At 39.7% G+C, this 24,045-nt stretch overlaps 4 protein-coding genes and 1 pseudogene across 6 annotated transcripts; 1 reads left to right on the top strand and 4 right to left on the bottom strand.

Moving 5' to 3' along the window:
- Positions 1-36: 36 nt before the first annotated feature.
- On the bottom strand, positions 37-2,662 carry LOC112166438 (urease accessory protein G). Its single transcript, XM_024303285.2, has 6 exons — positions 2,338-2,662; positions 1,807-1,867; positions 1,343-1,544; positions 880-1,001; positions 640-744; positions 37-323 (listed from the first exon to the last, which is right to left on the bottom strand). Exons 1-6 carry the CDS (start codon positions 2,598-2,600, stop codon positions 240-242), a joined length of 837 nt encoding a protein of 278 aa, XP_024159053.1. The 5' UTR covers positions 2,601-2,662; the 3' UTR covers positions 37-239.
- A 536-nt stretch (positions 2,663-3,198) lies between these two features.
- Positions 3,199-5,493, bottom strand: LOC112166726 (cytochrome b561 domain-containing protein At4g18260). Of its 3 annotated transcripts, none has more exons than XM_024303618.2 (5): positions 5,080-5,493; positions 4,829-4,993; positions 4,118-4,266; positions 3,561-3,943; positions 3,199-3,456 (listed from the first exon to the last, which is right to left on the bottom strand). In XM_024303618.2, exons 1-4 carry the CDS (start codon positions 5,230-5,232, stop codon positions 3,589-3,591), a joined length of 822 nt encoding a protein of 273 aa, XP_024159386.1. In that variant the 5' UTR covers positions 5,233-5,493; the 3' UTR covers positions 3,199-3,456; positions 3,561-3,588. The 3 variants fall into 3 exon arrangements, with proteins under 3 accessions (XP_024159386.1, XP_040363005.1, XP_040363004.1); XM_040507071.1 differs by having other exon boundaries at positions 3,199-3,943; positions 5,080-5,156; positions 5,282-5,490; XM_040507070.1 differs by having other exon boundaries at positions 3,199-3,943; positions 5,080-5,491.
- A 2,306-nt stretch (positions 5,494-7,799) lies between these two features.
- LOC112203082 lies at positions 7,800-8,390 on the top strand (annotated as a pseudogene).
- Positions 8,391-9,876: 1,486 nt separating this feature from the next.
- Positions 9,877-11,477, bottom strand: LOC112165630 (60S ribosomal protein L18a). The gene is made up of 4 exons (XM_024302215.2): positions 11,319-11,477; positions 11,099-11,214; positions 10,943-11,006; positions 9,877-10,431 (listed from the first exon to the last, which is right to left on the bottom strand). Exons 1-4 carry the CDS (start codon positions 11,331-11,333, stop codon positions 10,090-10,092), a joined length of 537 nt encoding a protein of 178 aa, XP_024157983.1. The 5' UTR covers positions 11,334-11,477; the 3' UTR covers positions 9,877-10,089.
- A 995-nt stretch (positions 11,478-12,472) lies between these two features.
- Positions 12,473-14,784, bottom strand: LOC112165632 (60S ribosomal protein L18a-like protein). Its single transcript, XM_024302216.2, has 4 exons — positions 14,435-14,784; positions 14,275-14,350; positions 13,669-13,783; positions 12,473-12,846 (listed from the first exon to the last, which is right to left on the bottom strand). Exons 1-4 carry the CDS (start codon positions 14,673-14,675, stop codon positions 12,787-12,789), a joined length of 492 nt encoding a protein of 163 aa, XP_024157984.1. The 5' UTR covers positions 14,676-14,784; the 3' UTR covers positions 12,473-12,786.
- Between the last annotated feature and the right edge of the window lie 9,261 nt (positions 14,785-24,045).

The following is a 24,045-nucleotide window of genomic DNA, read 5'->3' on the forward strand; positions in this document are numbered from 1 at the left end:
TTTGGATTTGATGATTCATCTTTATAAGCATAGAGAAAAAAATGAATGACAACTCAATTAGATATAAAAATTGTGACACTAAACAGTAATAGCATAGCAACAATGCGTTCCCCGTCATTCGCCGCTCCACTCCCGCAGGGGCGGAGTAGTGTTAAACATTTACACATTTATTCTAAGAGGTAGACAGAGATTTGGAAAAAAGATGCAGAAACCAAATTCAGTGAAAAAGCGTCGGTGGCTCAGTGGCGCTTATTTCCTGTTGCTAGTTCCCAAGCCTGTATTATGTGGTTCACGATTTCCTCAACTCCTTGCCCGTGCTTCACCTGAGCAAAGACATATAGGTTCACAAGGATATGAATCATGGAAACTGAAATTTAACATTTGAAGCAATTCCGAAAGCCATAGACATCAAATAAGACCTATACAGATAAAAATTTGAAATTTGTCACGGTAACATGACAGATTTGCGAATGGAGACAGGGTTGTAGTGTCTCTTTTCTGCCAAGAATAAGTGATATCATGGGAAAATACAGCTAGATATAACTAACACATATTATAATCATAATAGTATAGACCTTTCAATATACTTCTACAATGCAAAAATGCTAGCTAACTAATTTAACCATTCAATCAACCAACCTGAGCAAAGACAAATGGCCCTCCATCTCGCATTCGAAGTGCGTCACGCTCCATCACTGCCAAGTCAGCTCCAACTGCTTGTGCAAGGTCAGTCTTGTTTATCACCTACAATCAAATGTTGCCGAGTCACACATATGAATTCCTCATCAAAGGTTATCAAGTCACAATCAAACAACTAACAGTATAGGATATAGCATCCACAACAAAGGCAGCAGCAGTGAATATCAGAAAACCACATACCAGAAGGTCAGCTTGAGTGATTCCAGGGCCACCTTTTCGTGGAATTTTATCACCACCAGATACATCTATGATGTAAATAATATAGTCAGCCAGCTCCCTGCTGAAGTTCGCAGCTAAATTATCTGCACCCAAACAAATCAAATTGGGAATTGTTTCAATCAAACAATAAAATATGACTATGAAAAAGCTTGATCCAACAATTGGTTGGTCATTCACATACAAAATATCCCAATTTTTGCAACTTCACAGTAAGTAGTTCCATCCCAAGTTGTTGTGTGAAGGTTTTCTCACATATTAATCTCTTTAAAGATAAACTACATAAAGCCTTTCAGTTTCAAGTTCAATAATGAAATTCTAGTACTACTATCATCATGCATCACCATTAGTCATTTGCAACAATTCAACCTAAGTATTCAAGTCAGTTCATATCTAGGGTTCCTCATCTAATTGCCTCTGGAAGTACCTCCGCCTGATTCACAAAGAAGTATGTCTGCCTTGTACAAGTTAGAAAGCTCCTCAAGAGGGCCTAGATTAATGCTGATGTCTTCGCGAATTGCAGCATGAGGGCATCCCCCAGTTTCCACAGCACGTATTCTCTCTTCAGGAAGTGCTCCATGCTTCACCAAGAACTCACCATCCTCTTTGGTGAATATATCATTTGTCACCTGCAATAATCACACTTGTTCTTCTTCATCAGTGCAATCTTTATATCCCACATCGCCACATCAAGCTATGACTTGGGTATTTCTCTGTGGCTGCCTCAATCTCAATCAACTAGAAACACTGCTAGGCAGTGCAGATATTAACAAATTCTACGCAAAAGGTCACAATATGATTTTACAAAAAGTGACGGATTTTGAAGTATTTAGAACATGTAAACATATAAACTTGAATCTTTGGAATTCTTCAAACACCATAGTGACTTACTGCAGCAAGACTGTACTTGTCGCGCAAAAGTTTACACAGAGCCAACATCAAAGCAGTTTTCCTGTATAACATGAAGCAGGATTCCATCAACTATCATTATAGTTTGATTGGTGCTATCTACTTATCATCAAAATTTTCAAGTTTTAGACTAATTCACTTAAAATGACCCAAACCAAGATATTAAAAGCTTATGCTAATAAACTAAGAACAGCTTTTTAACAACTTGTGATTGCCACACTATCCAAGCGACTCAATATACAGGATAACCTGGGTACAAAAGCTCAACCCACACACTCCTCCATAACAAAGCCCAAATCTGAGCTACCCACTAAACTGAAATTCCACAGTTAAATAGTAAAAACCTAAAAGTGATAGAATATCCATGCTTGAATAACCCTAAAGTGGCAAAATCATCCATATTTCTTATTCCACTTGAGCTAATGATACAATTCAATGGATAATTGTCATACCAGTAATGCAAAAATTAGATCACAAATAGATTAAAGGCAGAAATACAATAAGCCCACTTACCCAGTACCAACCGGTCCTCCAATGCCAATAGTGAAAGCCCTTTCCTTGAAATCCCTGGAGAGGAGTGGTGGAGCTCTTCTGCTGAAGTAACCAGGAGAGTAGATGGGTTCATGTGAGTGTGGTGCCAGCCCATCATGGCTATGGTACACCTTCCCATCTGCTCCTGTCCATGACTTTGTTGCTGCTGAATCCCCATGGCTGTGATCATGATCATGATCATGATGGTGATGATGATCATGGTCATGATGATGGTGATCTGCCATTTGACTACACTCTGCTGAAGTTGAACTTGGGTCAAGCGAAGAGGAGGTGCATCTGGTAGTTTAGATAAAGCTGCTACATTATTAGAGTATGCAGTTGTTTAATTTACCAAAACGCCCTTGGTTAGTTTATAAAGGGTTAGGTTAGACTTTGGGGATTAGAGCAATGTGTTGCTAGAACCTTTGATTAATTAGGTCATTAGTGGTGTGCCACCTCACAGAACTACGATCACTTTTCATAGTGTGATACTGCATCATTGGAATGGCTAGTCTGAGGGATGATTGATGCGTATAAAAGTTGGGATTGTGTACTATGCAACTAGAATGATGAGTAATTTTACATAAAAATTACTTTATCGATAGAAAAGTTAGTTAAAAATTAGATCATGTATCTTTTTCTACACTTTTAAAGATTTGACGGTTTGTTAATTTGCACGTCATATATAATTTGTATTTTAACTTGATCACTACCCTAATTAAAAAGAGGTTGGCAAGGAAATTGACACAGCCCAATTGATTAAAGAGATACTTGGTACCGAATTTAACCAGCCAACTCTAGTTGCTACTTACAAGTATGCTTGGTAAAATAAGAGAACTGATATATTGCCCAAAACGGTGTACAAACTGTTCATATTAGTATAATAGAGTACTGTAAATCTGTGTACAAAGCATATGATATTCTCACACAACACTACTATATGAATCACCTATAATCCTATATGTAAGTACGTTACTAATCCAATTCCATAAGTACACTGAGGCCCATTTCCCATACAAGCGTAACTAACTATCCAAACTAAAGGCAAGTCCATATTCCATTTTTTATGCATGCGCTCCATCACTGTACGTCAAAAACCAGCTACAGTTGCATAATAGAGAGCATGCACAAAAAAACAAAGCAAATGAGCACTCAGAAGTCAAAAATCAAAAGAAAAGAAAAGAGAGAAAGATGGGCAGACAGACTCTAAAAAAGTCAAAAAAGAATCCCATTCTAGTCAAACAAGTTCTTGAGTGCATTTTGTTTGCCACATGGTTGCGGAGGCAACAACTCCTTTTGGTTCTGCCTTTGAGCAAGTTCTTGATCCAACTGCCTGACTGCTTCACTAAGATCATTGCCTGAAACCGCTCCTTGCTTTTGTATGTAATCTCTTTTATCTTGGAATAGATAGTAAACAGCAATGACAGACAACTCTGCTGTGAAAAGGATAGTCCAAAGCGCTGAGCTTCTCTTTGTTCTCTTGTGGTATGCATTTAAGCCCGTGTATATGTTAATAATCCCCGCTAATGATATCACTGTTCCAAGCATCCAATGCACTAGGTACCACACACTTCTTTCCTTCTTTCCCCTGAAGATGAAGACATAAATTGTTGGATGTGAATTCTACTCTTAGTCACGTATTATAAATTCAAGAGAGTACCGAGCAAAAAGCGGGTGATTGTAAACCATTAATTTATAATACACTGCTAATATTAAAGCAAGTAAAACAAGCAGAGAACCCATTTGAATGAATAATTATCACCTGTGAGGCCTGAACAAACCAATCAAGGCTTGAACCCAGATGACAACATAAAGTGCTAGGCCTAATCTTTGGTGGTTGTTATTGAATGAGTTCTCAAAGTTTTTGATGGACATCACAGCTCCAGCTGTGGCAAGAAGCGCCGACAGTATCTGTTATAGACTGAAAAAATTATCAGAAGCATGACATATAATAAGTGACGGACCAACATGGCTAAATTATGTAGTGACAACATGCATAGAAATTATGAAGGCATCGTGTGCCAGATATATAGTGATCATAATCTGCTTTATAGTTTTACATAAAACGAAATGATAGAAAGCTAGTGCTGGATTTGTAAACTTAACCTAAGAGAAGTATTGATATGTAAAATATGATTAGTAAAGGATTTTTCTAAGTTAGAGGATACTATAAATAACAAGAAAAACAAAATTTGCTTCTGATCTTGATGTTCAAGAAATAATGCATGATATGGTAAAGTTATGTTAGAGCTTTTAAATAATCAGATGGGTCAGATCATTCTGTAAACAAAGAAAAGAATTGTGGACGACATCATTAAAGCTGAAGTGGGTGATTAACCAGTGATCATGATTGAAAACAAAGATTAAACTTGAAAGCATATCTTTCAACTCAAAATTAGCATTGATCCATTGTTAATTAATGGATAATCGTTCTCATTAATAAGTGTTCTTAGATGAGTTGCAGAAATCTTGCCTGGAAAATTACATGGAAATAGAAGAGAACTTTGGCCCTTGTTGTCCCTTGTTCTTCTCTAACAGACATTCTGATAACAAGTATTCCAGCAGGCATTAAGAACCCCATTGAAAACCATAAGAGGATTCCATGAACTGTAACATTAAATGTCATCTGAGGACTCAACTACAAAATACAAAACAACCCATCAAGGAGAAGAAGTCAAGCATTTACCAGGGAAAAAGAAAAGTTTATACAGAAAAAAGAGGTACCTTGTGAAAGTTGTCTTTAATGCTTTTGTGACTGCTGCTGGGGTTGATTTGATGATCTTCATAAGAGGAGCAAACAACTAATGGCAGAAGAAGAAGAAGAAGATAATATGCAGAAATAGTTAAAAATGCTTGTTTGAGATAAGTGATTTGCATTCTTGATCAATATCAGAGTGAAGCAAAGCCAAGAAATAAGATCAAGGACCTGAGTTGCTATTCTCCCTACACTTTCAGCTTTTCATTATGATCTTTAACAAAGCACTTTTTAAGATATGGTTCTAACTTGGATGGTTGTGGAGCTAATATGAAAAGAGAAAAAGGTTACATGCATGTATAACTTTCAAGACTGCATTTGCTTTATAGGAGAGACAATGTGGTAAGATTAGTGAATGAATACCAATTAAAACAAGTGATTAATTGTTAATTACCGTATATTCTGTAATAGCTTTAGATTTGTGGCTTTAGGGACGGTAGTTGGTGTGAGAGAGAAGATATAGATTATATAAAAGGAGAAGGCAGAATTATAAAGGTAGTCTTGGAGGGAATGAATGAATGTTAGGTAGCTAGTTTTCGTTTCAATTTTCTTTTATCAAATCATAGTGAAAGTGGGGTTGACACAAAAGGGTAAGGATTTTTTGGGAACAAAGTTTTAATGGAGTGGACGGATTTCGCAGAAGGGAAAAACTCTCTCCAAGTAATGAAAAAAATTCTGCTTCTGAGTTCTACATAAAAAAGAAAACAGCTAAGCATATGTTATTAATGATTTATATATGACAATCTAGCTAACTCGATCATAAATAATGGGGTTTATCTGTTTTAGTTCTGTTGCCTTCTTACTTTTGTTTGTAATGTTGGGTTAACTGTGCCGTGTTCTGTTCTATAACTGCCTGCGCCAGAAACGGTGAAGAATGATGAGTTGGCTAATCATGGTTTTACTTAAAATTAGTCTCAGAAAGAAATGATGAAACTAACAAAGGATAAAGGCCTTCAATCTTGTAGCTGCACCCAGATTCAAGATTATTCTGGGCCTCTATCTAGGTGTTGTTACAATTTGATCTTTACTTCACGGGTTTTTTTGAGTAATAAGTTCAAAATATGATGAGCAGTATAAGGACATGTGGTTGTCAATGTGTATAAGCAGACAAGCACAATGCAGCTTTTGGGGGTGAGGAAATCAAACAGCTTACTGTATTCGAATCTTCCCTCGTAATTTAATCCAGAGACCTATCAAAAAAAAAAATTAATCTAGACATGATTAAAGGCGATTTTTGAAAGCGCGTAGCAAAATGTTTGTTAGAATGTTTCACAATTTTAAAGTGTTATTTTTTTTAATTTTTTTTTAAGTAGACACAATTTTATAGTGTTCGATGAGTGAAAAAATGTGAAAAAGTAATCATGTTTGACGAGTTGCCTTAAGGACAGCTTGTTGAGCAAACCAAATTCAAAGTGTGAGCTTCTTCGACCCACCCAAAAGTTCTGGTCAGAAACTAATGTAGTTATCTTGATATCACATGATGAATACTATTATCTGAAATCCAGTGTCTTCTCATATACATCCATGGACTCGATCAAGAATCCTAAGAGGTCATAACGACAAACATGCAACAATATACTCCTATCACATAAAGTCCAATTACAGACACATTGCAAAGTATTTAATCTTTACTATTACCTTTTTATCATTATAAAAGGAAAAGAATCATGATGACGGGTTTGGTTGGATGGGCACTGGGCAGTGCAGATCATCTTTTTCAGATCTGGTATCCTCTTTTCAATTGAGTCGTAGATAACATGTATGCGTTGCATTTCGCTTAAATTTAATTCACTGCAGCGTGATAATGACTGTATTCAAACAAACAAAAGATTTTCTGTGCATGATCAAGAAATGAAATTTATCATGCTTGGAGCCTATTCAAATTTAGTTAATTTGATGATCACACAAACACAACTCTTAAAAGTAACAACACAACTGCAAAGGACTACAGACCACAGATGGCAATCCAATTTCACCCTGAATATATAACAAGATGATCTACAACTAGTAACTAGCAGCGACTTTAAAACAAATATCAATCTCATCTTCAGAGACTGGAGGCACCCTCTGGTGGGTTTGGATTTGTTCCAATTAATTGTTGATCATCTTTTTCACTCCACGTTAAACGAACAAATGGATGATTACTACATACTATCAACTACGAAACAATTTGACCCCAAAATCTAAGACATGGTGCAGCATGCATGTTCACGTACTTTTTTCTAACTAGTTATAGCTAATTAAGCATGATTCTCCCATAATTTAGTAATAATTCCTCCAACAAAACTTCGGAGCATGTGTTACGGCTTTAGATAGACCTTCTTTTTTTTTCTTTTTTTTTCAGTCGGCTTTAGATAGACTTGACTACTACAGATCGAAAACCTGGTTAATTAATCAGTCAAATTATGCATTTATGGTTTGCATACCCTTTTTCCAATGTTCAAGTTCAACTGCTAGCAAATTAAATAGCCTATGATTTCCCAGAAGAATTCCCAGAGTCCTTTAAATTTTCTACATTTTGAAACCAGTTCGCGTCGGAATAATTTCTCAAAATCTCTCCGTAACTAGCCCGTAACTTGTATATATTAATGAGAAGAACATTTTCATCACCTTACTTAAAGGTTGAAAAGAAATATACTTCTTCCTCAATTTTTCTGTTTTTTCGAAAGGGGCATCTTCTTCCTCAATTATGTCTATTATAGTTATTGGGTCCCGGAGGATATCTGCAACCGTCGCAAAGAGAAACAAAGACGTTGATGATTCCATAGAGAAGTTTTTGTCAAATAAGAACTATGTTATGGGCCTGGACATAGAGTGGAGTTTAAGCCGAGATTCAGAAGGTGTAACAAGAAGCAAAATACCTATTTTGACACTCTGTGATGGGGATCATTGCCTTATTGTTCAGCTTCCTCACTTAGATTCAGCACCAACGTCACTCTGCAACTTTCTTCAACTACCGGATTACACATTTGTGGTATTTGACATTGCGAGAAGCATGGAGAGGCTGGAGAAAGAGTACGGTTTCGGTTGCAAGAACAGTGCTAATTTGAGGACTATGGCTGCAAAGTTTGACGACGAGTAGCCCTATGTTGCTTTCTGGGGGTCTGCTAAAATGGCTGAAGATCTTTGTTATGCTGGTAAGACGGGTTAGGTTGATAAACCCAAGAGTGCGGTTTTTGACGACTGGGGTAATAGATATCTCAACGAAAACCAGGTCAACCGCGCTACTATCAATGTCTATGCTTATCGTGAACTTGGAGCATCGTTGGGGTATTTTTAGGTAGTAGTAAACACTGTAAACTAGTCTGCATGGTAGCTGCTGCGTACTTTACTATTTAGTTTGTTGCTCTAATTTTGCATTATCTTTTCGTGGAGTTAATGACATTTGCCTTATTCAGACTAAGCAATCTAAAAATGTGGATTTGACCTGTCAAATCAATCTCTGTTTCACATTGGATTGATGGCAGCACTGCAAATTTTAATCGATTGATACGAAATTGAGCGTCGCACTTATGAAATGTTATCTGAAATCAAGGGAGGAAAGTGTCTTCTCATACACATATGTAGGATTCGATCAAGACGATGACCACAAATCGCGGGTTGGATCCATGAGGAAATCATTTACATGAATAATATATTGTTTGTTCGGAAAATCTAGACTCCATGCTCAGCAAGTTACTAACAGCAACATATCATTTAACCCAATTTCAAAATGTGGATAGCAATCAGAGACCCTTTTTTGCCTACTTGCCAATTAGAATGCTCAGATTGGAACGAAACATTACAATTCATTCTGCAATCAATTGGGGCTTGAAAGCTTAACCTTATAGCAATCAAGTGATCAGTATTTGATCATTACTATGACTTTTTCATCCTCATAAAAAGAAGACGAATGATGGCTATTTTGGTCGGCAGGCCATTTTTTTTACCGATCTGGTATCATTTTTTTGATATAGTCATGTATGTGTCCCATTTGGCTTAAGATGTCACAAATCCAACCTTGCATTGCAGAAATTTATGAGTGTGTCATCCTTTTGATATAGTCATGTATGTGTCCCATTTGGCTTAAGATGTCACAATGCAAGGTTGGATTTACAGAAATTTATGAGCGTGTCATCCTTTTGATATAGTCATGTATGTGTCCCATTTGACTTAAATGTCACAAATCCAACCTTGCGTTACAGAAATTTATGAGCGTGTCATCCTTTTGATATTGTCATGTATGCGTCCCATTTGGCTTAATGTTTTTATCCGTCAGCATACACAACTGCAAATTTTCACAAACAGACCGCAGAATCCATGGATGGCATTATACTGATAAGACCAAGCGACGATTAAGAAAAAGCATCAATGCCAACTTTGGAGACTAAAGATTTCAACAATGAGGAAGACCAATGCCAAAATAGTAGAGTTTCCTATCCCAATTTTCTAGTTTCATACATCAAGGACACCATTGCAGTATTTTGTTAAAAGTTGAAAAGGAAATGCAAATCTTATCACAACCCCTACCATACAGACTCCTCTCATTGAGAGCAAAAACTAAACTAAACCCATTACGCTAAGTATAAAAACAACAAACTCCTAACTTCAATTGAAATATGTTTCAACTGAGAAAGTAAGATGACGTTTCATCATCACTGACTGCTGGCTTTGGCAGTCCAAAATGCAACCGCCTGGTATTAAGTTCACCCTCCAAGCAGTGTATCACTCAGCAAGACATAATTAGTAAGCAACAAAAAATAAATCAAACATGTCGGGGCAGACAATTCAGCCGAGCAAAGAAACAAGCATATTTAATAGAAAATTTTGAAATGGAACAAAATAGGGAGGCACTCTGACCATCTGTAGTTCTAACATAGTCTAATAAAATAAAGTGACCAAAAGAAAGTAACTCAGAGTTCAATTCTCTACCAGAAAGATTCAGAAACAAATCCAACCCTAATCCCTCTTTCTTGTTCATCAAATGAGTCATGACCAAGTTAGACAAACAAGTTGGGCCTTGATGCCTTGTATGTGGTCTTCAACTTCCTGGTTGGTGGCCTGACCTTCCTGGAAATCAATGGAAACTTGATCTTGGAATTGTGGAATTGCTTGGTACTTTCCCTCTTGCAAAGCTTAGCTGGGATAGTGGCCGTCTTGATGATTTGGATGCAAGGAAACCTGACCCTGTGGCGAGAAGCCATCTCAGTGTACATCTGATCCACAGCCCCATTCAGAGTGGTGTCACGGTACTCCTTGTACATGTTGTGATACCCTGTCCTGCTTTGATACCTCAACCAAATACCATAGTTCTCAACAACAGTAGGTTTCTTCTCAAAAATCTGCACCCAATTCCAATCAAATACTCAAGACCAGGGGAGGAAAAGAAAGAATCCTCAAAATTATACCTAAAGAACTCATTTCAACAACTACAATGCAATACAAAAGAGATCATCACAAGTCATTTTAAAAAACAACCAACAATTACAAAATAGTGCAATTCCGCATAAACTCTGGGAAGAATAACGAGCACCTAAGTTCAATGTAGATTCATATACAAAGAGAACCTGATTCTTTATGGTTTAAATGAAACATGTATATAACCAACATGGGCAAAATGCAAAATGAGCTAACAGCACTAAACAAAAACAAGGAAATGGAGTGCCATAAATTCCATTTCACACCTAATGAACCGAACTGAATTTTACAACAACAGAGCGAATAAACATAATTTGATTTGATTCACACCAAAAAAAAAAAATGTGAACAAACAAAACAGGAGATGCTAAAACCTAAAACTGCGTAAACAGAGCCTAATGAGAATTCGAACAACAAAATGGAAAAGGAAATAACCTCATTGATGGCAAGCATTTGGCCATTGCTCTTCTTGACCTTCTTCAGCTTCTTCAGGAAATACCTAATCCACACAAATCATCAAATTAAAATACAATAAAATAAATTACATTTTGGGATCAATAATCGCCAAGAGGCCAAGATCAAGAGCTTTACCAGAACTTGGACTTGGCGCGAACCTCATTGGTGTGCCAAAGCTTCATGCGGTAGATCTTGGGGGTGTCCTCGGCATCCTTGGGGAGAGCCCTACCCACCACCTGGTACTGGTGAAACTGCAGCACAAAAACGACGCCGTTAGTTGCAGCTCAGAAGGGGTTTTAGCTTCATCGGCGATTACAGAACGAGAGGGATCGGAGAGTGAGTTGTGGAGGCTTACCTTGAGAGCGACCATGTCTGCCAATTTAGAGAAGACGGCTACGATCTCTGACGCCTCTCTCTCTCTCTCTAGCTTTCGCTCTCTGATTTAAGAAGCGCGACCTAGGGTTTTTGGTCTTGTTTATATATGAGGTGGAAACCCTATGTAATTGAACGGGGTGAACTTTGGGCTTTTTAGATACTGGGCTTGTGAAAGTACGGGTCCATTGGGCAGATTGGAAAAATTGGTCTTTTATTTTTATTTTTTTTGGGTTAATGTTGTTATCCCCACCGCATCGTTCAGCTAAGTCCGGCGACCATTTAGAGATGTTATTTGTTTTAACATGCCTTTATGATTTCATGATTCCATTTGATGAAGTTAGTTTATGTTATTTTCTTACCATCATTCAATTTGATGTAGTTTATGTTATTTTACTTGTGTAACATCAATTTCTTGCTTCCCTCAACGTGGATTAGTTGGGAAATACTGAAGAGGGAAACCAAATCATGCTCTGGAAAACAAATCAAAGCAAAACATACACATGACAAACTCCAAAGGCGAAACAAAAAATTCCCAGTGGAGTTCATTGAGGCGGATTCTGAAGTGATATTAATTTATAGGTCAAAACAGAGCACGTTTGATCCCCCAAATTAAATTCTACACTTAGATGTAGGTAGGACTTGGGAGTGATTATCAATGGAGCAAAGACTCGGCTTCTTTTTGTAACCAAAAAAAAAAAACAGAAAAGACTCGGCTTCTTTTAATTAGTAGTCGCGGATACCCAATAAAACAAACTATCGTAACACCAGAAGCTCAAGTTCTTTTCTGTAAAGACATACGACTGCCAAACCGAAATACTTAAAAGAGAATGTCTGAAAACACTATTTTTTCGTTGCTCAAAAGGCTTCGAAAATCTGATGGAGAAAAGGAAAGAAAGCTTGGAAAACATATTAGCCACTAAATGTACCTAAAGTAAAGCAAACACTAGAAATATATCAAACAAGAATGATGAGACTGTAGATAAAATGAATGGAAGTTGTGAACTACAATAAAGTGGCTAGCTTACCTGCAATATGCAGCATAAATTCTTCAGAATAATAAACTGATCCAAAGGAACAATGCACCATCTAAACAACTAGAAGTCTTGTATGATACTATGATCAGATCAATCCCTGTTTTAATAGGTGGAAACATATTTCAAATCTGGTCCGGATTATTCACAAGTAATTTGCGAAACACCGCATTGTTGCATATATACACATTCCTTCCTTCCCTTCCTTTTGTATTAATTTTCCTATCCAAGTTAGTATACTGTGAATGTTGCTTTCAAGTTTGGAGAAACAGAAAACCATATTTATAGATACAAAACACCCAATACTCTGTCAAGAATTTGCAACAGAAAATCCAATATGTATAATTTAACAATAGCCATCCAACTGCTTCTATTCTAGGTACAAACAGAGAATCAAGCTTGTTGTCCATATCATCCTCACCAGTTGTGAGTTCGCTTTGTAAGGCCAAGAGTGATAGCTAGCACCGCAAGAATTGACTGAAAATGAAGTATATAGTTCCATGTTAGGGCATGTAGTGTATAAAAACCTAACTTTTGAGAAACCAAGAAAGACGAATACACTCAACTTTCACAAACGAAAACATTAAGTACTGGATAAGGGATGAATACAGGATAAGCTAAAGAAAAACGGGCTGCAAGCCTCCAACCGCATTTTCTACTTTCATAAACAGACATGAGGAGAACAGGAAACCTCAGACATGCACCTAGAATTACCCTTACGACTAACAAGGCTCATAAGTAGCAAGATGTGCACATTGCGTGATAGGTTTAAACAGTCCTATTATATGAATATGGTGCCATGAACTAATTAAACAAATCCCTAAAATGGTATGTAGCTTCAAACAGGCAGAACAGATACAGCTGCAATATATATTGCAAGCACACAAATTTTAAAGGACTATCAGAAGTTCAGGCAAATTGCACGCTACAACAAACTTGACTGGAACACAAACTTTCCAAACATTCACAATCAACGCTATGCTCTAATCCAAAATGCCAGTTTCTATAATATATGCAAAATTCCCTTATATCATTAAGCTTATCCTGAGTTTGAATAGAACATCAACATAAACTAGATACGCATACAGCCACTCTGTAACCTTGGTGGCAAAAACGTGAAGATCGAAGCTATTTGCCAATTCATGAACATGGAACTGTACTTATGAGGAAATGAAAAGAGAAAAGAAAACTGCTTCTGGAAATCCATCATTACAAAATAATCACAGTTATAAAGATACAGGGATATATTTGATTAGAAAACATTACTTAGCACGAAAAATGAAATGAAGGAAAACTTACAGCTAATGTGCATGCAACATATCCAGGTTTTTCTCTGTAGTCCACCCTCACACAAAGTAAAATAAAAGTTCCAATATACCAGGGGATGCCACCAAGAAAGAACCCCATTATAAACCTTCAGAGACAGTGAAATTGTATTCTGTCAGTTACAGCCAGCCAGAATATGCTAATTGAAATATGCATTCAAAGTCAAATATACAATCGAAGTTCATAATGAATAATCTACGATGTCTTTCATATTAGATATCATGTTCCCTTCTTTTTTCTTGGTCCGAAGATATCATACTATCTGATTTAAAAACTAGCACAACTCTTTAAATTGCAACGAACTTGTTTGAACAAATAACTCTGCTCCTGTAACTCTGTAAGCACAGAGTTATCCATTCGATTAAACTCTTTCAGCTCGAAAGTGATCACTACGATTTGCACAAACAACACAATTCATACCAGAAAACATTTTCGCTTAGTTTGATCCCCAAAACCATCAATCTTCATTCTTTAGGGTTTATTTATACACAAATTTCAGTGCTCTAAAACACAGAATGGCACAAACAAACAATAAAAAGTTAAAAACTGAGAAATAAGAGTGAAAGTGAATCAACTCACAATAACCAGCCGCTTCCAAGACCACAGCACGGAAGCCTTCGTTCCCTCACAGGTCTTCCCTCAACAACAGCATAACCTGAACAAAACCAAATCAAAATCTTAAGCTCGAAATTGAAATTGGAAAACAAACAAGCCACGGATCATCGATTGAGATCTTTACCGGTGACGGTTTGGTATCCCTGGTGGTGATGGTGGTGGTGGTGATGATGGTGGCGCTGGGGAGGTAGAGGAGGCCGGCCGGAGGCGCCGAGAGGAGGGACCGGCGTAGGGAAACCGACTACCGGCTCGGACGGTGGCTGCGGAGGGGGGTAGTTAGCGACGCCTTGGAAGGTGCCGTAGTACTGCTGGCTCTGGTGGTCGGCGGCAAGCCCTCGGGCCTTGGAATTCGCGTCGTCGCTCATTTTTTTTTTTTATTATTATTTATTTTTTTTTGCTTGGATCGGAATTGATGCGTTGGGACGGCGAAGGTTGTTTTGTTCAGTCTTGAATCATCATCTATGGCGGTGATTTCAATTCTTGGATAGCTGAGCTGGCTTGGATTAGCAACTAAGTAACCGCGTTTCGCGTTTGGTTCGTCTATTTTGGGCCGCCCATATATCTTAGCCCAACTTTTACTTTTTTTCCCTCTTATTCTCATATCCTTACGATGCACGTGTTATTATTGAAATGAAGATAAAACATTAAAGTTATTCTCACTAACTTCATAATTTTTATATTTTTTGTGTTTTTACAAATTACCATAATAACCCTGTAGTCATGTACGATGCACGTGTTATTATTATTTTTTTTCTTTTTTATCAAATGAGGTGTCAATCCATTAGATGTAAGGTAAGGAAATTACAAAATGAATCACCCAAACAGTCGGGCAACGACAATATTGAGCCATGAATGACAAACCTAAAACAGAGCCCTAGACTAGTCAAACGTAATGTAACCTTAGAAATAAGGCTCCAAGTACCACAGGAACCTGACATTACTAGAGAAGCCTTCGAAAGCAGCCAAGAGTCTTCCTCAATATTATTCAGAGACCCAGAGAAACACCCTACACAAAGAGGGCTTCCTCTGGCTCAATGAAGAGATAAAAAATAAAAAGTGTCGGCCTACCAGCCTAACTAGCTGCAAGCCAAGTAAAAAGAGAAAAAACCATAACTACAACATAGGCCCAAAGCCAGAGTCCAAAGCCCAAAGGCAGGAGACCCAAACTCTAAACCCTAGATGTAGTCCCACCAAGCCTACTCGACACTTGCAGCCCTAAGACCATCCACGCCGGAAAACAGTTGCTGCCAGAATCCTCCATCAGCAGAGTCGTAGCTTGGCTGGCAGCGCTCAAATCGGCACGCCCAACAACCGTCGTTGTGAAATCCAAAGCCTATGTCACCGCCGCACCCAGCTTGAAGTCGCGCACAGCTTCAGCGTTCAACCCATCATACCCACGCCAGTCAGCTCCTGGCCTGTCACCTAGTTCCCAGCCAGCATCCGCTCCACTGGAGCAACTTGAAAGATCGCCTCAAAGAGTCAGCCACACTGCTCTTTCTTTTGTCAACAGAACCAAACCCCCCTTCAAGAAGAGGACGGAGAAGAGGAGGAGGCCGAGTCTAACCCATGACCCCAGTAGGGGATGATGCCGGAACCGATGACCCATGAAGCCTGCAATCCCCAAGTGAAGCTCAAACATATTGGCGGTTAGGCCAAATTCAAGCAGAGCAAAAGTCCCCATAAATTTTGAATTATAGTTAAAAAGATACTTGTTTTAGGGAATCAGAAATTGAGAGATAATCGCTGTGTATTCTCATTGATAATAGGAGCCTCTTTATATAGAGGATTACAATGCATAGAGATAGAATCATACAAGGAAAGAGAATCTCTAGATTCTTCTAATTGAACCCTATTACCACTAGGTCAAGTAACCTAGAGTTTGGATTAAACACAAATAGAGATATCCTTAAACACTCCCCCTTGTGTTGTCCAAGCGGTGCTTCTCTCGTTGCCTCGTTAAAAACCTTGCCGAGTAACAAAAACTCAATGGGACAAAAATAACATCGGTCGAATGGGAAAAAGAACACAACACACCCTTCACATTTCTAGGTGAACATGTAGACATCTCCCCCTAATGACTACGATCATGGGAGTTTAGATAATTTCCGCAAGCCAATTCTTGCCACATGTTTCTCGAACGTGGATTTGGGCAATGACTTAGTAAACAAGTCTGCCTCATTGTCCTTAGATTGAACCTAGTTCACTTTGATCTCGAGGAGAGTCAGTTGTTGCTGATTATGCTTGGTGTTATCGCTTTTGATGTAGCCTTGCCTCATTTGTTCAAAACAAGTAGCATTATCCTAAATGCTCGTGAGCTCATCTGTAGTAGACTTCAAACCACAATTGTTCGAACATGCGTAATTATGGATCCAATCCATATACATTCACGAACCACTTCGTGAAGAGCAATGATCTCTGCATTGTTCGAAGATATAGCGACTAGGGTCTATTCTGTAGACCTCTAAGATGTCACGGTCTTTTCCCATGGTGAACACTTGACCGGGTTGGGAATGACCTTTGTGTGGATCAGAGAGATACCCAACATCAGCAAAACCTTCCAAAACACATGTCGTTTTGGGATGGGGATAGTGGACGCAGGCCATCGTTGGCAGCGTACCTGGTGTGTGATGGATCCGAATCCATCATCTCTTTGTAGGGATTGAACAAGCCCATATCAATCATACATCTCAAATATCGAAAGATATCTTTTACACCAATCCAATGGCGTCGCTTTGGCGCAGAGCTATATCTAGCTAACAAGTTTACAACATATGAGATGTCCGGTCTTGTGCATTGGGATAAGTACAATAATGCGCTTATTGTACTAAGTAAAGCACTTCTGCCTCTAGCACATCTTCGTCATCATCCTTTCGACGAAGAGGATCCTTTTCAGGATCAAGACTATGGACGATCATGGGGGTGCTTGAAGGCTTGACCTTGTCAAAATGCCTAAGCATCTATCGACACGAGGCTCAAGTTCTAAACCGAGACATAATCGTGTTCTCCCAAAATCCTTCATCTCAAACTCGGATTTCAAGTGTTCAGCGGTTTCCCTTAACTCTTTAAGGGCTTCTAATGAAGATCATGTCCAACATGAACTGCGATAGAATCCGAAACTTGTTATAGAAACGCGTGGGCATATCCCTTCCCAATCAAGTAGTCACTTTAGTGAGCGTTTCAATCTTATTGTAAACGCGCTCCATGGTCTAGAGCCTCTTGACTTGGGTAAATGAAGTTCACCATGAACCTTCATGTATATTCCGTATCTAGATCCCCATAGAGATACGTAGTGACCACATTTGTAAGCTGCATGTTCAGTTATTCAGAAACTACCAAACTGACAAGGTAGTGGAGTGCAATGACATCCATTACGAGAGAATATGTCTCATCGTAGTCGATTTCAGGGCGTTTTGTGAGAAGCCTTGCACCATAAGGCGAGATTACCATCTCTTTTTCTCATCACGCTTTCTAACGAAGACCCATTAGTCAATAGGTTTTATGTCAGGAGGTGTTAGCATCTCTAGCTCGAAAACCTTCCTCTTCGTTAGAGAATCCATCTTAAACTGGATCGCATCTTTCCATTTAGGCCAAATCTCTCTACGTTGGCATTCATTCATCAACAGAGCGTGTTTGATATCATCTGACTCAACAAACTCATGCGCAACGAAATACGCAACTACATCACCAATTATGATGGAGTTTCTATCCCACGTCTCATGTACACTAGTGTAAGTTTCATAGAGCTCTATATTCTCAGGAATAGGTTCTGAAGTTGAGGCGTCCCCCAACGATAACCATAACCCGGAAAATTCTCATAAAATGGATTTTGAGTCTTGATGATCAAAGGATTGAAATGTGCCAAAGTATCCTTCAAACTCACGGGCCTCCCACGCATCCTAGCTGGGGCCATGGCCTATAACGCCAGAGTGCCACTCTCTTTGGCATTGGCGCTATGCCTACCTCCGTGTAGGGTGGCGCTACGTCTTCTCGTAGGGACGTCCTTCCTTGCAGGCATGTTTGCAGCATATTTGTGTGATCTCATCACTTTAATAGGGATCAAGATGAGACATAGTGGGGACAGACCACGACAATTCCTGTCGTTCTTGTTGAACATCTGTGTTCTTGTCTCCCCCAAACGACGGGAAGACTGTTTCATCAAAGTGACATCCGCAAATCTAGCGGTAAGGAGATCGCCGTGCAAGGGCATTAAGTGGCGGACGATTGTTGGAGTCTCATATCCAACTGAGTTGCCCATTCGTCTATAAGGACCTATCATAGTGCGCTGTGGCGGCGCAATGGGCACATAAATGGCTTACTCAAATGTGCGTAAGTACAAAATAGTTGTACCCAGTCACTAGCTGGAACGCAGGGCTACATTGAGTGGCGGTAGGTCGTAGACGAATTAGCATAGCTGCATGCGATATTGCATCACCTCAAGCGGATATAAGGAGAGTGGTGCGCATTACCAATGTCCAGACTATCATCGTAGTCGTTTCCGCGAGACCAATTGGGTGTGTACATGGGAATATGATGTCCAACATCAATCCCAATGCAATAACCATCGAAAGTCTTCGATGTAAACTCTCCAGCATAGTCAAATCCAATTGACTGAATATGATGATTTGGGGAGTGAGCCCGTTGTCATGTGATATGTGCTAGGAGTGTAGCATAAGCAGCATTACAAGTGGACAATGGCACGACACGTGACCAACGTGTTTGCGTGTCAACCAACATCATGAGATATTTAAACGTCCGCAAGTTGGTTGAATCAGTCCATAGAATCCCCATGGATTTGATGTAAGAACAGAATGAGTATTTTCATATCCTTTGCGTAGGACGGTCTCAGTCCTAATTTCCCGAATGAACTGGCTTTGCAAAATGAGCGAGAGGCCTTAGAAGCGACCAATGAGGATTTTGGTTGGGCCTGAGCGTCTGTAGCGCTATTAGAAGCAAAATGTGTGACTACATCTCCCATCATGGCATTGGAGCCATGGAAATTAGCATGTATGGCATCATGGCCATAAGGGGGAACAACCATGGCGTTATGCTCATGGTTGGCGCCTTTTATGGCGTCATCAGATTCTTGCTTCGTTTTGCTCAAAAGGATGGATAGGTCATCATATCATGACCAGGATGACCTATCCTGTCGTGACAAAGCCAATATGTGTCTAAATCCAAGAGATCTTCTCTCATAACTTTATTGGATTTAATAGCTCGAATAGTGACATAGAGTCTACTAGAGAGACACATAAACTTCTCTAAGATGCGCCTTTGTTCGCAATTGTTAGAGGTATTTGCAAAGGAACTCATCTTCATTCTCTACATGCGTTTTCGCATGGAATTCATTGGCTATTCATAGGGTAATTTGCCCTAAGAGCGTAGAGAGTTTCTGTGACAGTAATTAATGTGTCATTTGGCAAGTGAAACTTGGGCTATTCCATGTCCTTGAATTAATATTGATGGCCCACCCATCGTAGTCACAAAGTAATATGCTCAGAATCAAAATTGAGTCATAATGAAAAGAACTCGAAATTTTATTCATAAGTCAATGGAGTACATCATTGTTTCTTTGATCAAAGAAAATCTAATCCAATAAACATGGCAATCGCCTACATCTCTTGAAAAATAAAAAGACTTAATTAAAATCGCCAGTTTCTGGGTCTTGATCCTTATAGTCTTCCACCCTTAGATCGAGATCGCCATCTTGATCTTCTTGTTCCATGTAATTTGCTTCCCTTGCTTCACGATACGTCTTGTATGCGTTTGCAACATTCTGGGGTGCTGTACATGCTTTGGCTCAATGTTCAGTTCATCCACATCGAAAACAAACATCATTATGGTCAGGCTCCCTTGATCGAGGCGCCATTGGGGCGCGATTTGGACGACCAATGCTCTTGGTGCGTTACCACCATGGTCGGAAGCTCCTCCTCTCTCTCTCTCTTCACACGTTGACCTCTACGGTTCCGTGCATGCCTCTGTTGGCGATTTCCTTCCTCTTTAGGGCAAACATATGGACCAGAATGTCCAGAATTGTCCCTACTCTTAGGGTTTCGCTCCTTGCGGCCTCCCTTGGGGGTGCGACTATAGTTAGACTCCGGAATAGACTAAGTTCCCACGGGTCTAGCATTATAGTTCTTCACAAGAATATTGTCGTGCTTTTCAGCTACGTTAATGGCGCCAATGAGCTCATGAAACCTTGTGATACGTCCTGCATTTACATCAATCCGATAATTCTTTGAAATCATCAATGCAGAGACGGGGAAGGTAGAGAGAGTCTTCTCGATCAACATCGTATCAGTTATGGCTTGGCCACAAAACTCCATCAGAGACTTGATACGAAGGGCGTCCGAGTTATAATCAAGCACAGACTTGAAATCACAAAAGCAGAGGCTATGCCATCGCACTTCTAAATCAGGAAGCAGGGAGTCACAAACGTTGCCAAATCGCTGCTCAAGTTCTACCCATAGCTTTCTTGGGTCTTCCTCATTGAGGTATTCATTTTGGAGCGCGTCATTCATATGCCTTGTCATGAGAATTATGGCTTTAGCTTGTTTTGCTTCGAAAGCAGTAGCTTGCTCAATGGAGAGCACGTTCTGACCAGGCTCTTGGATGGCTCCCAGAAGTCCATCAGCCTTAAGATGTTGGCGCACATCTCGGACCCATCTATGGTATCCTGCGCCAGTTGTCTCCAGCGGAATAAAGTTCAACTTGTTCAGGTTACTCATCCTGAAAAACAACACAAGATTAGGGTTAGTTTCGGAGCGAAAAGGCTACCACGAAAAACTATTAAATTTCTTAGCGTAGTCGCTTCCAAGAAATTAGGGATTTTTTTAGCGTAGTCGCTTCCAAGAAAATCCGATTCCAAGAGGGGTTTTGGATTAGATCGAAACAACGATGTATGTGGTCGATCGTTTTCTTCTCAACAAACTCTAAGTTTGGAGGACTCTACAAGCTCCAAGCTTGGAGTGAGTACGAACCCCCACAGTTCGTCTTTTGGTCTCCCCTATAAAGAAGAAAGGGGAGTAGGAGAAGGGATGATGGAAGTCCCCGAGAAAAGAAGAAGAAATTGAAAAAACTTCAAAAACGGGAACTTTTAGAAAAGTTTACCTTGAAAAGTTGCCAGAAATCTTGACCGGAAAAGTTGGCCGGAAAAATGTCGCCGGAAAAGTGGCCCGAAAAAGTCGCAGGAAAATGGCCGAAAAAGTGTTGACCGGCGCTGACTGACGGTTGACCGGGGTGCTGACGTGGCTGCTGGTGCTGATGTGGCAGTCCGGATGATGACATGGCAGGCTGACTGGACGCCTGCGTGTATGCTGACGTGGCAGGGGATTCTGAGGCTTGGCGGCTCGGCTGATTCACTTGGGCTCCGCTGGGGCCTACTGCTCTTGGGCTCGGCTGTGGGCTTCAGAAGTTGAACTTGGGCTGCACAGTTTTCCTTTTTTTTTTTTTTCTTTCTGCCGGTTCAGATATGGTTGACGCCGGTGGCCGGTTCGGTTGAATTTTGGCCGGTTCCGGTGGTGATTTTTCAGATTCCGGATTCTGGGGACGAGGTGCAGCTATTGTCAAAAGGTGGCTGTGAAGGGTGGACCGGAAGATGGCGAACCGCACAGGAGATCTTTGGATTTTTCTTAGGAGGCCGGTTTGAACACTTCAGGTGGCCGGTTCAGGTTTATTCCGGCCGATTTTGGGGATGGTGCCGCCGGTTCTGAGTTCCTGGGATTGAGAGCTTCAAGGTAGGCGGCGGTGGTTTCTGATATTTGAAGGTTACGAATTTAGGGTTTCAGGGTTAGGGCTCGTGCTGATAACGTGTTTTAGGGAATCAGAAATTGAGAAATAATCGCTGTGTATTCTCATTGATAATAGGGGTCTCTTTATATAGAGGATTACAATGCATAGAGATAGAATCATACAAGGAAAGAGAATGTCTAGATTCTTCTAATTGAACCCTATTACCACTAGGTCAAGTAACCTAGAGTTTGGATTAAACACAAATAGAGATATCCTTAAACAATACTATATTTCTTATAAAAATATCAAAACTACTGCATGTGTTCTTGTTGAAAGAACGAGAACGTAAAAGTTTTCTTCTCACCCACTTCCTTAATTTTATATTTTTTGTGTTTTTGTAGATTACCATAATAACCCTTAAATTAATTTGTTATGAGTTTTTTTTAGGGTCCTTAACCCAAAACACCAAAATGAGGGAAAATTATCCCACTTACCCCAGCAAGAGATTTTTATTCCCACTAACACAATTTATAGAGAAATGACAAATATTCCCTCAGCCTAATTACTAAACTACAATATTGCCATGCGATTTTCTCTCCTCTCTCTCCAGTCACGATGCACAACTCTCTTCTCTTCTCTCTCTCTCTCTCTCTCTCTCTCTCTCTCTCTCTCTCTCTCTCTCTCTCTCTCTCTCTCTCTCTCTCTCTCTCTCTCTCTCTCTCTCTCTCTCTCTCTCTCTCTCTCTCTCTCTCCCCCTTTCCCCCCGCCGGATTCCGAACTCGACGTCTCCGACCCCGGCTAGCTCCACGACGGAGGCTCCGGTGAGCTAGCGACAGCGCTTCAGGTCATCTTTCTCGAGTCTGGCACGACGAGGAATCAGAAGGAGCTCCGAAGCACTGGCGATCTGATCTCAGAAGATGAAGGCTCGTTGATGGGAGGTTTGACGGAGGAGATGGATCTTCTCCGACACGATTTAGCCGAAAACTGGTTCAGGGACCACAACTGATTGTGGTGGAGAGTGGCGCTGGAGTCTACTCCACCGGTGGTTCCCGTCGCCGATGATGATGATGATGATGCTGACAATCATGTAAAGAGTGCGACTTCTGATGATCATCGTGAGCACTTGGTTGCTGAACTAGATGACAATAATGGAGTTCTCGACTTGAACGAGGCGCCGGGTGAGGAGGCGGAGACTACTACGGAGTAGTGGGTTGCCTAGCTTAATCAGCCAAACAAATCAAAACACCAAAGTATGTGCAATAATGAGCTAGCTAACTTCTAATTGATGCTTTTCGTCCTGTTGACATGCACAGTTATCATCTCAATGACTTGCACAGTCCTCTTTAATAATTTCTCTGTTTTTTTCCTCTTCCCCACTACTTTTTGTTTCCTGGTACAGTTCATCAATCTATAATCTAATCTTGCTATTTTATGTATTTTAATCATGGCTAATATATGAGTGGGGAGGATGTTTTTTTACCTCTTTATCTTTTGTTTCTTTGCGAGTATGATTATCTGTAATTTTTTGGGTAAAATGGGGCAGAAAGCCTATAAGAAAAGAAAAAAGAAAAAAATAAATGTTCTATTGAGAGGCAATAAAGGGTTATTGGGGGGCAATACACGTCTATTTGGGGGCAATACACGTTTTGAATTGATGTAATCTTTTAGTTTTTTTTGCTTAATCAAAGTTTTATTTATCAAATTTTAGGAAGATTAGTTCTCATTCTGGCTATCGAAAGTTCTATTGGGAGGCAATAGACGTTTTGAATTGATGTAATCTCCTTATTTTTTTCTGTAATAAAAGTTTTATTTGTCTAAATTTAGGAAGATTAGTTCCCATTCTGGAAACTGAAAGTCCTATTGGGGGGCAATACATGGCTGATAGCCCTCTATTAGGGGGCAATAGACTATTGGGGCAAAAGACCTCTATTACTAGGGGGAATAGATGTCTATTGGGGGCAAAAAACTTTCCAGTGAGATTTTCAGCAAATTCCGGTGGGCGGCGGC

The sequence above is a fragment of the Rosa chinensis genome, chromosome 5, assembly GCF_002994745.2.
Source record: "Rosa chinensis cultivar Old Blush chromosome 5, RchiOBHm-V2, whole genome shotgun sequence".
Classification (NCBI taxonomy): domain Eukaryota; kingdom Viridiplantae; phylum Streptophyta; class Magnoliopsida; order Rosales; family Rosaceae; genus Rosa; species Rosa chinensis.

What these genes read in the sequence shown, in the direction of transcription:
- LOC112166438 (XM_024303285.2), bottom strand. Translation starts at nt 2,600, where the DNA reads ATGGCAGATCACCATCATCATGACCATGATCATCATCACCATCATGAT. An exon ending in ACAAGTACAGTCTTGCTGCA is followed by an intron (nt 1,545 to 1,806) that starts GTAAGTCACTAT and finishes TGATTATTGCAG; the next exon opens with GTGACAAATGATATATTCAC. An exon ending in GGCCATTTGTCTTTGCTCAG is followed by an intron (nt 324 to 639) that starts GTTGGTTGATTG and finishes GTCTTTGCTCAG; the next exon opens with GTGAAGCACGGGCAAGGAGT.
- LOC112166726 (XM_024303618.2), bottom strand. Translation starts at nt 5,232, where the DNA reads ATGCAAATCACTTATCTCAAACAAGCATTTTTAACTATTTCTGCATAT. An exon ending in TTAAAGACAACTTTCACAAG is followed by an intron (nt 4,994 to 5,079) that starts GTACCTCTTTTT and finishes TGTATTTTGTAG; the next exon opens with TTGAGTCCTCAGATGACATT. An exon ending in GGTTTGTTCAGGCCTCACAG is followed by an intron (nt 3,944 to 4,117) that starts GTGATAATTATT and finishes CTTCATCTTCAG; the next exon opens with GGGAAAGAAGGAAAGAAGTG.
- LOC112165630 (XM_024302215.2), bottom strand. An exon ending in CGCGCCAAGTCCAAGTTCTG is followed by an intron (nt 11,007 to 11,098) that starts GTAAAGCTCTTG and finishes TGTGTGGATTAG; the next exon opens with GTATTTCCTGAAGAAGCTGA. An exon ending in AAATGCTTGCCATCAATGAG is followed by an intron (nt 10,432 to 10,942) that starts GTTATTTCCTTT and finishes AATTGGGTGCAG; the next exon opens with ATTTTTGAGAAGAAACCTAC.
- LOC112165632 (XM_024302216.2), bottom strand. Translation starts at nt 14,675, where the DNA reads ATGAGCGACGACGCGAATTCCAAGGCCCGAGGGCTTGCCGCCGACCAC. An exon ending in GGGATACCAAACCGTCACCG is followed by an intron (nt 14,351 to 14,434) that starts GTAAAGATCTCA and finishes GGTTTTGTTCAG; the next exon opens with GTTATGCTGTTGTTGAGGGA. An exon ending in ATGTTGCATGCACATTAGCT is followed by an intron (nt 12,847 to 13,668) that starts GTAAGTTTTCCT and finishes CTTCATTTTCAG; the next exon opens with TCAATTCTTGCGGTGCTAGC.